At 39.7% G+C, this 13,747-nt stretch overlaps 1 protein-coding gene across 3 annotated transcripts in view; it reads right to left on the bottom strand.

The window, feature by feature from the left end:
- Nucleotides 1–13,747, bottom strand: part of LOC126458273 (uncharacterized) — a 173,452-nt gene that overhangs the window by 142,537 nt on the left and 17,168 nt on the right. For all 3 annotated transcript variants that reach the window (XM_050095200.1, XM_050095201.1, XM_050095199.1), the window contains exon 3: nucleotides 5,538–5,646. In XM_050095200.1, the coding sequence (XP_049951157.1) occupies nucleotides 5,538–5,646 (109 nt within the window). The remainder of the gene's footprint in view (nucleotides 1–5,537; nucleotides 5,647–13,747) is intronic.

Below are 13,747 nucleotides of genomic sequence, written 5' to 3'. Positions count from 1 at the left end.
CAATAGATTGTGGTCAGAGTCCACATCTGCCCCTGGAAATGTCTTTCAATTTAAAATCTGGTTCCTAAATCTCTGTCTTACCATTATATAATCTATCTGATATCTTTTAGTATCTCCAGGGTTCTTCCATGTATACAACCTTCTTTCATGATTCTTGAACCAAGTGTTAGCTATGATTATGTTGTGCTCTGTGCAAAATTCTACCAGGCGGCTTCCTCTTTCATTTCTTAGCCCCAATCCATATTCACCTACTATGTTTCCTTCTCTCCCTTTTCCTACACTCGAATTCCAGTCACCCATGACTATTAAATTTTCGTCCCCCTTCACAATCTGAATAATTTCTTTTATTTCATCATACATTTCTTCAATTTCTTCGTCATCTGCAGAGCTAGTTGGCATATAAACTTGTACTACTGTAGTAGGTGTGGGCTTCGTATCTATCTTGGCCACAATAATGCATTCACTATGCTGTTTGTAGTAGCTTACCCCCATTGCTATTTTCCTATTCATTATTAAACCTACTCCTGCATTACCCCTATTTGATTTTGTGTTTATAACCCTGTAGTCACCTGACCAGAAGTCTTGTTCCTCCTGCCACCGAACTTCACTAATTCCCGCTATATCTAACTTAAACCTATCCATTTCCCTTTTTAAATTTTCTAACCTACCTGCCCGATTAAGGGATCTGACATTCCATGCTCCGATCCGTAGAACGCCAGTTTTCTTTCTCCTGATAACGACATCCTCTTGAGTAGTCCCCGTCCGGAGATCCGAATGGGGGACTATTTTACCTCCGGAATAGTTTACCCAAGAGGACGCCATCATCATTTAATCATACAGTAAAGCTGCATGCCCTCGGGAAAAATTACGGCTGTAATTTCCCCTTGCTTTCAGCCGTTCGCAGTACCAGCACAGCAAGGCCGTTTTGGTTATTGTTACAAGGCCAGATCAGTCAATCATCCAGACTGTTGCCCTTGCAACCACTGAAAAGGCTGCTGCCCCTCTTCAGGAACCACACGTTGTCTGGCCTCTCAACAGATACCCCTCCATTGTGGTTGCACCTACAGTACAGCTATCTGTATCGCTGAGGCACGCAAGCCTCCCCACCAACGGCAAGGTCCATGGTTCATACTTACACAAATTATTTACAAAAGAATAGAAAAACACAGAAAAGCACCTCAGAGACTATAAGTTTAAGTTATGGAGATTTGTAGGAATACACAAAATAATGCTAACCTTGTGACTTATCTTAAGAGGACAGGTTAAAGAAAGACGAACCTACCTCTGCAGCATTTGTATATTTAAAGAAAGCTTTTAACACTGTTGACTGGTATATGCTTATCAGAAATGTTCTTCCATAAGATTGGGAGAACAATCTATGATGCGTGTCTTTACATTAAAAAGAGACTAGTTGTATAAAAACAGTTGATAATACCATTAAAGAAATTATTTAGAATTCTTCTAAATGGTTCAAATGACTCTAGCACTATGGGACTTAACATCTGAGGTCATCAGTCCCCTAGACTTAGAACTAATTAAACCTAACTAACCTAAGGACATCACACAACCATGCCCGAGGCAGGATTCAAACCTGCGACCGTAACAGCAGCACGGTTCCAGACTGAAGTGCCTAGAACTGCTTGGCCAACAATTCTTCTGTTATGCTGAATATGATAGCCATTTCATTCACAAAATAACTAATTCTACTTGTGTATAACATTGAAAGGCTTACACATATCAGTAACACTAGTTGACCCAAGATTGGACTTAAGTGACTTTTTTTCTGATAAGAATCTGGTTATTTACAATAGTTGAATTGCCTATTGTTGTGCAATGTCTCCATTATGTAGAATAACATGTTCCACTTCTAATCACTCAATCTGATGAAAGATGTTCATGGAAACTGAAAACATTGTTTAGGTAGTTGTTAAGTGTGGAACAGCCCCATGTGCGCACTCTGGTTCGCCACATGTGCAGATGGTGTGTAAAAGATCTGCTTATGCTTTGTCGTCACAGCCTGGCAAAGCTTTGGAAGACATGGAGCAATAGGCACGGGCGATAATGTCAATGCCAGAACAACTGAAGATTACACGAGATATGTCATTCCATAATGTAATGTCAGTAATAAATACATGTTGTGATCTATTTTGAATTACAGGTTAAGAAAGATATGTTCATCCACAAATACAAATGAAGTTGTGCATTGGAGAGATTGTGTTTACAATACGGAAGAGTTATCGCAACAGGGACTACATAATTTTATAGTAGCTTGGATACTCAGTAATCTCTTTAGCATCCGTCCCTGTGAAAGGTGAAGAAGTCCATTGTCATGTGGACACATCATGGTCTAATGGCACTACAAGCAGGTCCGCTACAATGAATAACATCGAGAATATTTGTAAGGCAAAACATGGCATACATATCAGCAGGGTGAAAGATCATGCATTGAGTGAAACATTTCGTACCAAAACCCCACTTGTTTCACTCCAATATCACAACTTACTGTGCACTTTTTGCCCTCTACAATCTGAGCTATCATTTAAATACTCCTTTTATTCTGTAAACCAAAGGTTCTCTCTCTCTCTCTCTCTCTCTCTCTCTCTCTCTCTCTCTCTCTCTCTTTGAAAACAAGCTGTGATTTGCAAAGCATGTATCATTTACATACTGAAAAAAAAAAATGGAAAATAGTTCTCCTTTGATATTTAATGCTTGTAAGTGAATGTGTAAATGCTTCTCTCACAAGGAATGTGCTTGACCTTGAACACTCAAAACTGCATAAAAACGTGCTTAAAATATAAATCGCTCATCCCATAAACATTGTTATGAGCTATTCACGTGCAAAACTGTGTGTCTTATCATGAGAACTATTTGAAGGATCACCTACTGTGGGTCTAAGAAAGAAACTTTGGCAACACAAAGAAACAAAACACTGATATAATATAATCAAAAACACATGTATCTCAATGTCGTGACTTATTGCTATCATTTCCCTCTCCTTATAATAATTACACTATCTGAACAACAAACTTTTTCTACTGTCAAAATTAAGTGTTCCATGGCTATTCAGTTATCAAGGTGCAGGCGCGTTATTTCATTGAAGTGGTCAAAGCAAAGTGGAACAGAATAACATGCGCATCTGACTAAAGCCTCTTTTTCACATCCAATATTACTTCTGAATTCGTGGATTCCAATGTCAAACACCACATTAATTACATTTTTAAATGGTGATGTTGGACTGCTTGAATGCTGAAGTGAAGTTGAATGTGAAAAAGTGGCTTTAGGGAGACACACATGATGTTCCACTTTGCTTCGACCACTTATTTTTTAAACACCTTGAAAACTGAATAGCCATGGAACACTTACTAACATCAATAGAAAAAGTTCACTGTTCAGATAGTGTAATTATTTTAATCAGAGGGAAATATAGCAATAAATCATAACATTGAAATATTTGTGTGTCTGGTTCTGTTTTTTCATCTTACCAAGATTAGTCTCTTATTAGACCTTCAATAGGTCATCATTCAAATAACTCTTAGAGTAAGATGTGCAGCTTTGTATGTAAATGGCTCATACCACTGTTTTGGAATGAATGATTTACATTACTGTTTGTGAAAATTGTAGCACCACAAAGGACACAAGGGATTACAATGAAATTACTTCACTGATTAGGGACATTACAATACACAAATGATTAGAATTACAAAACTGTACATTCACTCTGACAATGAGAATCCAGCGCTGTGTGGAGCCACCACATGCTGCAATGACATCCTCTAGCTATCATAGCATGGAATGAAAGAGGGTCTGGATGTGTTACAGGGAACACACTGAGACACTGTTTGTGGCCACATCCATTAATCATCAACAATGGTTGCAGAAAGATCAGAATGAACAAGATGTCCATTGACCATATCCCAAGCATGTTCGATGGGTAATATGTCAAGTGAACATGTGGGCTGGCGAAGCAGTAGTGCTCATTGTTCTTCAAAGGCTTGCATATTCCTCACCACATGCAATTGAACAATGTCCTGCTGAAATATGGCATGTGGAGATGCCTGCAGGATGGGCAGTGCCTTGGCCTCTAAAGTCTCCCTGATTTAGCAGTTACTGTTCATACTGCACTCTGTATGTAGGAGGTGAGATTGCACATTATTATCAATGACATCCCAAACCACAACACTTAACATTTATCAGTTGTGCCATTCAACAATGTAGTCTCCATGATTGCCGACGCCACGGTAGTGTTTAACACACACATGCTCATCGCTATGAAAAAAATTAAATGAAATGATCATATGGCACTGTTGGCCGGGAGGTGCCATTTAGGTTCGGCCACCAAGTGCAAGTCTTATTTCAGTTGGCACCACTTTCGGTCGATGATGAGGATGGATTGATGATGAGGACAACACAATGCTCAGTCCACGAGTGGAGAAAATCTCCAATCTGGCCAGGAATTGAACCTGGGCCCACTGCATGGGAGGCAAGCATGTTACCACCCAGCTAAGCAGGCTATAGGGCAAGTTGAAACAGGATGCCTGGGAACACTTAAGTTCTGCCCCCCAGCACATCTGTTACAGTTGTTCATATGCTCATTGCAGTCTGAGGCAGTGGTAGTTTCTGGTCAATGGAAGCTGATGCAATGGTATGCGTGTCACCAGTCCAGTCTTCGAAGAAGGCATTGGGACATCGACACAGGCCTGTCCACACACTTTGCAGCGTTCCAACATCAAGGTAACACTGTGGACAAAGCTGTTACATTGGTTATGGTCATGTGGACAAGACGTTGGTGATTCCACACTGTGGTTGCATTATGTGGTCCAGCACCTACTCGTCACTGTCTACAATCCTCTTCAATTCACTAGTTCCACACAGTCATCCATGTTGTAGCTGAGAGCCCTGTATGAACATCGATGTCACAGTATGACAAACCTATTTCCTGGAGGCCAATCATCCTGCCTCGTTTGACTTCACTTACATTTTGATACTGAGCCCCTTGATGTCGACGAGGCACGCCAGTACTGCTTGCATGTTTCCACTACATTTGCAGGCTTTACAAAGAGTGAGCGAGGTGTAACGAGTAATTCCGATCATTAAATCTGGGTGTTTCAATTTCTACAAACAGTGGTGAAAATTTCCATGCAGTTCTAGTGTTCATGGTCATATACCTCCCTTGTCAGCTGAAAAACCCTTCTGAAATCAAAACTGTGATTTGATCAGCAATATAATTATGCCGCCATAGGGAAGAATTTGAGATTAAATTAGTTTTTCATACCAAATTCAGAAAATTAGAATAACTGCACTGATCAGAAATTAATAACCGTTTCACTTTTTTATGGCAAAGTTCAAGAAGGGCAAGTTCTAATTTTTATGGAAAAATACTCTAAGTTAGAGCAGCAATATATAATTCTAAAAGACTAGCACACACTGTGTTGTAACGATTGCATATTATTCAATGAAATAAAATTATGAATCTAGTTAATTCAAACAAATACATTGATAATGGAACAGCTTAAAACCAGAAAATGTTTTTTTTTTACCTTCTAATGTCAATTTCATTTGCTTGGTTTTTTGCAGTTCTGCACCCACTTTCTCTAACTCTGCCTGAAGGTTGTTATTCTCATGCCTCAGTTGAATAAGTTTTGCGTGCTTCAGCCGCCAAAAAAAGATGAAAAGCGGAAGAGTCAGATAGAATAGAAGCCCAATATTTTATTTAAAAATGACGTACATTTGCACACATAAGCAAAAACTATAAAAAAGGTAAAGAGTAATTGTATATTTATTGTGTTATGAACAACACTCTTGTTGCAACATGATTCTGTGACCTGAGTATCCATACAGAATAGTAAAGATGGCCCACACAAATCCTACTCCACACATGTTCTGCAGAGCCAGCATTAAGGACAACCTACAGGAATTTGCTTACAGATAATGAAGGACATTCTCTGAGATAACTATTTGTTACATATTATTTCTTGTGATTTCCTCTTCCAGGCAGTAACTGCAATCAAGAACCATATGCAGACACCTTGCATTAATACTGATAGTTCCCATCTCTCTTCTTATTTACTACATTCATTATGATCACATTTAAGTTAGGTGAAGACTTCCTAAGTCCATCTACTCATCATTCTTTCAACATGCCTATAAAGCAATATGTAAGATTGATGTTCGTAGGATCTCCTCTGCTTATCACCTTACAAGTAGCATCATTTCTCTTTTCTAGTCCTAATATCTTTCTAAAGGTATGTTCCTATAGCTCCCCATTCAGTATGTGGCATTCCTTCTGTCAGTGCCCAATTACTTATTTATCCCTGTATTACATCAGCCAGGAAAGCACTAAGTTACAAAAACAAATAAATTTTATTTATGTGACCTTAAAAACGTAAGTAAAGTATACAAATTATAACACAAACTATTTAACAAATTTGCCATAACTATTTTATCACAAAACTAGATTATACAAGTTTTTAGTTACTTACCCTTCCAGGAGCAAAAATACATAAATTCCTGTGTGAATTATCCATGAGAGAAATGCGGTGATCTCAAATTCGCTATGCAGAATTTAAAGCCTGCCACTGTGACTTATCTGTGCCACTGGAAATTGCAACTGTTTAAACTTAATACGGAGATCTTTAGGAATAACTGAAGTCGGTGGGATTAAATTTTACTTCCTTTCTCTTTCCTGTTAATACAATCACTTCACTAAACATAGCCTTGTACTATTGAAAAGCTGTTGTTGGCTGAGATTATGTTCCTGTGTTGTTGCCTGGCTCAAGGAATTCCCTCCATCCTCCCCCCAAATGCCCTTCCCATCAAATTACTCATCTTCAGCAGCAACCCTTCCTTCCACAATGACTTCCATCTGTGTCCTTAATCTTCACCAACCCACTCCTGCAAAACCACGTAAATCTGGTCCGAGCCTCCTTGCAATACCTTCTGTCCATCCATAAAATTCTCATGCTGTGCAGTCCCAAATTCCTGTACCCCATCTCTCACACTGAAACTTTTTCCCTCCAAGAACTAAAGCAGCACATGCAGTGTCACCTCAAAAGCACAACGTCATCCCAAAAAACTCTCCAACCTGTTCACCTTAAACTCCCACCCTGGACTAACACTATTCACTATCTCTACAACAGCCTCCAAATCTCCTCCACATCCCCTCCTCATACCTAACAAACCCTGCCTCATAGACCTACACATTTACTGCCCCTTCAAAAACTCCCTCCCACCACCATACAGAATCCAGAACCTAAACAGACCTGAAATGCAGTCATGACCCTTTCCTTCAAAAGCCTTAGTCCAACAGAAGTATCAGTCTTCTCCAAAGGTCTTATCTTTTGCCCCAATTCCAAATTCTATCATACTGTAATTGTTAAAAACCTTCTCTCCTTCTCCTGGTACCTACAGAGGAAACACTTTCTCACCACCAATCCTAACAATCAGATTCAATCAAAACCAATGATGAACCCTACCTGACTCAGTTCACTCCCCCATCCAACCGTGATCCACCCCCATGCCTGCAAATCATCTCCTGTTAACTTCCTTGAATTTTTTAACCTCAAACTTTGCCTCACCATCATTCCCCAAACCCCCAGCTAACATTACATCTGCACAAAGAATTGCAGTCCACCACATAAAAAAAGAATCCTGACCTTAAAATCCTACCTCCCAACAAAGGCTCCACCACTGTAGTTTTGAATGGCAAGGATTAACCATCAGAAGAACTCAGCCAGCTGTCAGATTCATCCACCTACTAACAAAGCCACAGTGACCCCATTCCAGAAATCCAACAGGATCTCAAGATTCTCCTCATATCCTTAGGCCCATTCCAAAATCTCTACCCAGAGGTTATGTCTCTCCTCACCTGTACCATTCTCCACTTCCCTATCTTCTACATGCTATCTAAAGTCCACAAACCCAACCACCCAGGATGCTCCACTGTGGCTGGTTACTGCGCTTCCACTGAGAGAATCTTAGTTCTTACACACAAACACTTTCATAGGGTTCGTACTGAAATTACAAAATAAAAATTAAGAACTTTTAAGCACTTTTTCTTTACCGATAACAGCTGCATTCACTCAATGCTGTAGTGATGTCAAGAATAAAATAAACATGCAGAAATAGATGAGAACTTCAATGTAGTGCCACTATAATAAAATTGAACATTATCAACTAAACAGAAACAAGGCAAATTCTTTAAAAACTTACCAATAGTATTCTTCACTGTATGTCTGCTTGATCTATGGCAAATGTTTTTCATATTAAAGTAGTTAAAGTACATATGTCACATTTTGTAGCCCTCTCTGCAGTTTCTATCATACTATAATGAATAAAAGTATTTCTAAATATGTGAATTTTAATGAAATTGAGAATACATATGGCACATTGAATTTGAACAATTTGGTCTATAATTCACACTTTTAAGCCAAAATCATCTTACTAAGAGAATTCTACATCTTCTTGTTACCTATATGTTGAAAGTGCTCACAAAATTATGAGTCTTGTGACATTATTTGTAGCTGTGGCATGCCATTAAGTGCAGTGCCCAAGTGATTTGCCTTTATCTTTGTTACTTCTATTGTTACTATTTGATTGTACAGGAAATCATCTTTCCAAATTTTCACAATTTCGAGCAATCGTGATTGCACACTAATCTTTTACCATTTGTTTTGTCATTAATAATTTGTTTCATTTATACCTCGGCTTTCTGATAAATTTTAACACTCTCTTCCTCAGATACTAAATGTCAGTTATTATCCAAGTAGGTACAGATGAAGTGTATTACCATTTAAGCAAGTCAAGTTATTCTAATCAAGTTACATATAACATAAAATAACGCTTACCTTTCAAATGGAACTTTAATGCCGATTCTCCCATCATTGTTGTATCATCTTGTTGCAGACACAGTTGGCTAAACACACATTTTCCGGGCATTTTAATCACAATTTTACTTTGCAGTGATTCTACCAAACAAGCAGGAATGGGCGATAAGTCGCAGATTGATACTTTGCCCCAGATATTTTCTTGCCACAGGCGTACTATATGGTTAAGGTTTCTGCACCTCTTGCCATTGCTGCCAACATACAGTATCTCCCACTGCAGTCACTGCAGTAATGAGTTTATATGCAGCAAACAGTGTCAGCTGCCAGTAGTGTGTGTAATCACACCAACCCCCCCCCCCCCCCCCCCACCGCCTACTCTGCATGGCTGATGCAGGGATAGCTTCACCCATCCCACCTTACACATCATGCAGCTGAGCAAGCCTCATAACTGCTTTGGCCTTCGACGTATACACACAGCATTTTTTCACCTTTTTAGCTTTGACAAGTTAATTAATTTTTAAGTTTGAATTAACTGTAGAGACAAAAATAAGGACCTGGAAGGATTGCAATTTTAAAAGCCCTTTTAAGGACTTTTATTGCACAGTATAAAAAGTAAGTAAGTACTTTTAAACGCTTTTAAGAAATGTATGAACCCTGTTTCAGCCTATTACCCACAACCTGTCCTCTTACATCGAAGACACCAACCATTCCCTCCACCAGCTCTCCACAATTCCTGTTCCTTTACCACACAGTGCCCTGCTCATCACTATTGATGCCGCTTACCTTTACACTAACATCCCTATTGTGATGGCTCTGCTGCTACTGATCACTGCCTTTCCCAATGCCAAACAGGGTGTATACACGGACAAGAAAAAAAATACCCAGATTTCCCAGTTAGAAATACACTTTCTCTGGAGAAAAACACACTTTTTCCAAGGTTAAAATACAATATACACCTAGTGATAGCACACTTCTTCCATGATAAGTGACGATATACTTTCTCTTGGGGCTGTAATACTTATCAATCATTGATTGCTGAAGGTTTTATACACTGGCATAGAACTTCCCAGCACTTCAGGAAAAGAAACGCAGCTAAAAGCAACACATTTTGAAAACACCTTTGATGGACAGAAACATTTTTATACAGCAAAATTTCATATTACAAAAGTATAAACACCCATTCCATCAAATACAGCATGGCAGATTGTGAAGCACTGAAATCAAGATTGCGATGCATTTCTGTCAGCCAATCATATCACATGATCTCGCCAGCCAGTGACAGCAGATGTTCAGAGCACAGGACAAGTGATGTAGTCAGTCAACAGCAGCATCACTGTTAAGCAGCACGAACACACCAATAGGAAAAGTTAATGGTTTAAATTAATATACATCAGTATAGCTTCACGGAAAGCTAAGCTTTCACATATAACATTGGCCATTAAAAATTTTTTGCTGTTTCTTTCCAAGGGTGCGGTTAGGCAGGATCCTAAGAGCACAGCTTAAATTGCAGCAGCTGGATATTTCTGACAAGCACAATTACAAATGTCAATTCTGTGAACCAAACATTTCTTGGGTTGCCTGGCTGCACACAAGTTCCATCCAGCACTTCAACTTTTCCACAGAAAAGCCAATTACATGTGAAATTGCTCAAGAATTCATCTAGCATTTTTGTTTGAAGGATAATTATACTTTCTGCCATCATTACTGCATAATTTGTAATCTATAAAAGGACTAACACAAACATGAAAATCTAACATTGGAACTTGGTCTTTTTAGAGTGTGTTACCCTTTAAGACATATCAAATGCAAATGTGCCAGTAAAATTGTAAGTAATGACATAAATGGCTGGTGTTCTGGGCCCAGTTTTTTTTTTTTTTTTTTTTAAAAAAAAAAAAAGTGGGTGGTCCTCAGTGTTAAGTTTTTAAGGAGTCTAATGCACCATGACTTAAGAAATTCATCGCACATTCTCACACATAACCTAATTAATCTTGCGTAAAACAATATTTACTTTGGAAGTAACACTCCTCAAAACACCATTCGCATTATTTACCCATTGCCTGTTACAATGTTTATAACCTTTCCACCAAAATCCTCAGCCCCAAAGAAGTTTCAGTCCTATCAAAAGCCTCGCCTTCAGCCCTATACCCAAATTTAACCATGTTGGATTTGTCAAAGACCTACTCTCCTGCTCTCGGTCCCTCCAATGGAAACACTTCTTTGCCATCAATCCCTCCAACCAAGGCTAACCTTATACTGACATTGAACCATGCCTCTCCCAGTGCACCATCCAACTGTGATCCTCTCCCTCCCCCCTCCCCATATAACCACCCTCTGGACACCTTCCAAAAATTTCTTACCTCCAACATGGCCTCACCAACCTTCCCCAAGTCCTCTCCTAAGAACACCAACATTTTGGCAGAAGAAAGAACAACCACACACAGCCTCAAAACAGATCCTCACCTGATCATCCCACCTGTGGACAACGTTTCCTCCACTGTCATTATAAATCATACTGACTACCTGGCTGAAGGCCTCTGCCAATTGTTTGACTCCTCCAGCTATAAACTTGGCCAGAGTGATCCCATCCCAGACCTCCAACATAACTTCCAGTCCCTGCTTAAAGCATTATGTCCTTCCCAGTATCTCTCCCCTGAATCCATTTCCCTTCTTACCCCTATGACACCCCAAACACCCAACTTCTACATGCTCCCCAAAATCCATAAATAAAACAATCCTGGGTGCCCACCATAGTTGGTAATTGTGCCCCTAATGAAAGAATTCTGGCCCTTATTTACCGACACCTCCTAACAATTACCCAAAATCTAGCCTCCCACATCAAAGATACCAACCACTTCCTTCACTGACTCTCCACCATCCCCATACCTCCAGGATCCCTACTCGTCATTGTTGATGACACTTCACTACACACCAACATGCCTCATGCCCATGGTCTTGCCTCTATTGAACATTACCTCCCCCAACATCCTTCAGATTCCAAGCCCACAACCTCATTCCCAATACGCCTTATTAACTTTATCCTAACACACAACTACTTCTCCACTGAAGGGAAAGTATACAAACAAATACACAGCGCAGTCATGGACACATGTATGGCATCCTTCTGTGCCAACCTGTTTATGGGCCATCTAACGCAAGTTTTCCTAAGCTCTCTAAACCCCAAATCCCTGGATTGGTTCAGGTTCATAGATGATATCTTCATGATCTGGACTCAGGGCAAAGGCATCCTATTGTCATTCCTCCAAAACCTCAATACCTTCTCTTCCATTCATGTGCCACCTTCCTGGATGTTGACCTCCTCCTCTCTGATGGCTCCGTCAACACATCTGACCACATTAAACCGACCAACAACCAACAGCACCTGCTTTTTGACAGCTGCCACCCCTTCCACATCAAAATATCTATCCCATCTGGGGACAGTGCATCTGCAGTGACAAGAACTCTTGTCCAGCACGCTGAAGGTCTCACAAAGGCTTTCACAGACAGCCACTACCCTCCCCCTCCCCCTCAGACCCAGGTTCAGATAGTAAAAAAATTATAAAACTTCTGCGAAAAAGATATAAAAAAGTGCTTCGTTTAGTTATACAATAAATATATTGCCCTGTAGTATCACCTTAAAATTAACATGCTATTAGGTACAGTCAACATTAATAAGAAAGCAGCAAATAAGCACTGTCAAATGTATAAAGTTCTTCCTTCAGAGTAGCTACTCAAACTCAGGGGGGGGGGGGGGGGGGTGTCCAGATAATACTGGTGGGGGAGGCATTGGGGGGGGGGGGGGGGATCTCACATCACAATAAGGACTTTTTTCTGACCTGACAGAACTTGTTACCACTTCAACAATATGTGAACAAAGACTACATTATATTTGGAGTCTAAAGTTGAACTATGTCACACAAAAAAATTAGTATGAGGAATGTTTTACTTCATCCCTGTTGTCCCCCTTACTTAGACAGCAAAGATCAACTGTTATACATTGTACTTTACATACAAAACAGCCTAAATAATCCTGCAACAGCTCACAGAAAAATGGCTGTGGTTGGTGCAGAAAGAAGCAGAGGTTACAGCTTCTGAACCCATAACCAAATTCACAAGTAACATTATTGGTACTCTTGAGAGTAGGTGTACCTGTAGAAGTGTAATGCATAACGCAACATCTTTTGGAAGTCAGAGAAATTGAACAAATATCCTCAGATGAATACAAGCTATTATTACACTATTTCATAATATGAAGGGTGTTCAAAAAGTTTTGCACAGTTTTCTCTATTTTTTTTTTTTATTTTTTGCAGAAGGAGAATGAAATTTTTTGTGAACATACTTGGAACATTTAGCTATAAGTTGGTATATAAAAGTATTTTCTTTTATTTACAGGTGAGCCATAATGAACTGTGAAATAGATGTCAGGTTGCGACAGTGGTTGGTGATGGAGTTTCTCTTCAAGACCGGCAATGGCTCTGCCACATCGATTCACAGGAAGTTGCTCCCTGTTATGGGGAGGACACAGTAGATCACAGCAGTATCCAGCGGTGATTGTAGATGTTTAAAGAAGGTGATTTCTCTCTACTGGACAATCCACAATATGGTAGACCATTGACGGCAGTGAGTGATGTGAATAAGGAGACCATTGATCAAAATATCCAAAATGACAGATGTGTGACGACACGACAGCTTGCTGAAATGACTCGTTTGTCATTGGGTAGTGTGGTGTCACTAGCACAGTCGCTATGGTACAGAAAAACCTGTGCATGCTAGGTGCTTACATTACTGACAAGAGAAATGAAAAAGATGAGGAAGAATGCATGCGAGGGTCTCATGAAGACCTTTACTGATGAGTGGAAACAGTGTTTTGGCAGTGTCATTACCCAGGATGAAACATAGTTGCTTTTGTCCAAACCTGAGAGCAAAAC

This window comes from Schistocerca serialis, chromosome 2, assembly GCF_023864345.2.
Source record: "Schistocerca serialis cubense isolate TAMUIC-IGC-003099 chromosome 2, iqSchSeri2.2, whole genome shotgun sequence".
NCBI lineage: Eukaryota > Metazoa > Arthropoda > Insecta > Orthoptera > Acrididae > Schistocerca > Schistocerca serialis.
The sequence above is the reverse complement of the archived record's forward strand: the minus strand, read 5'-3'. Positions and strand labels throughout refer to the sequence as shown.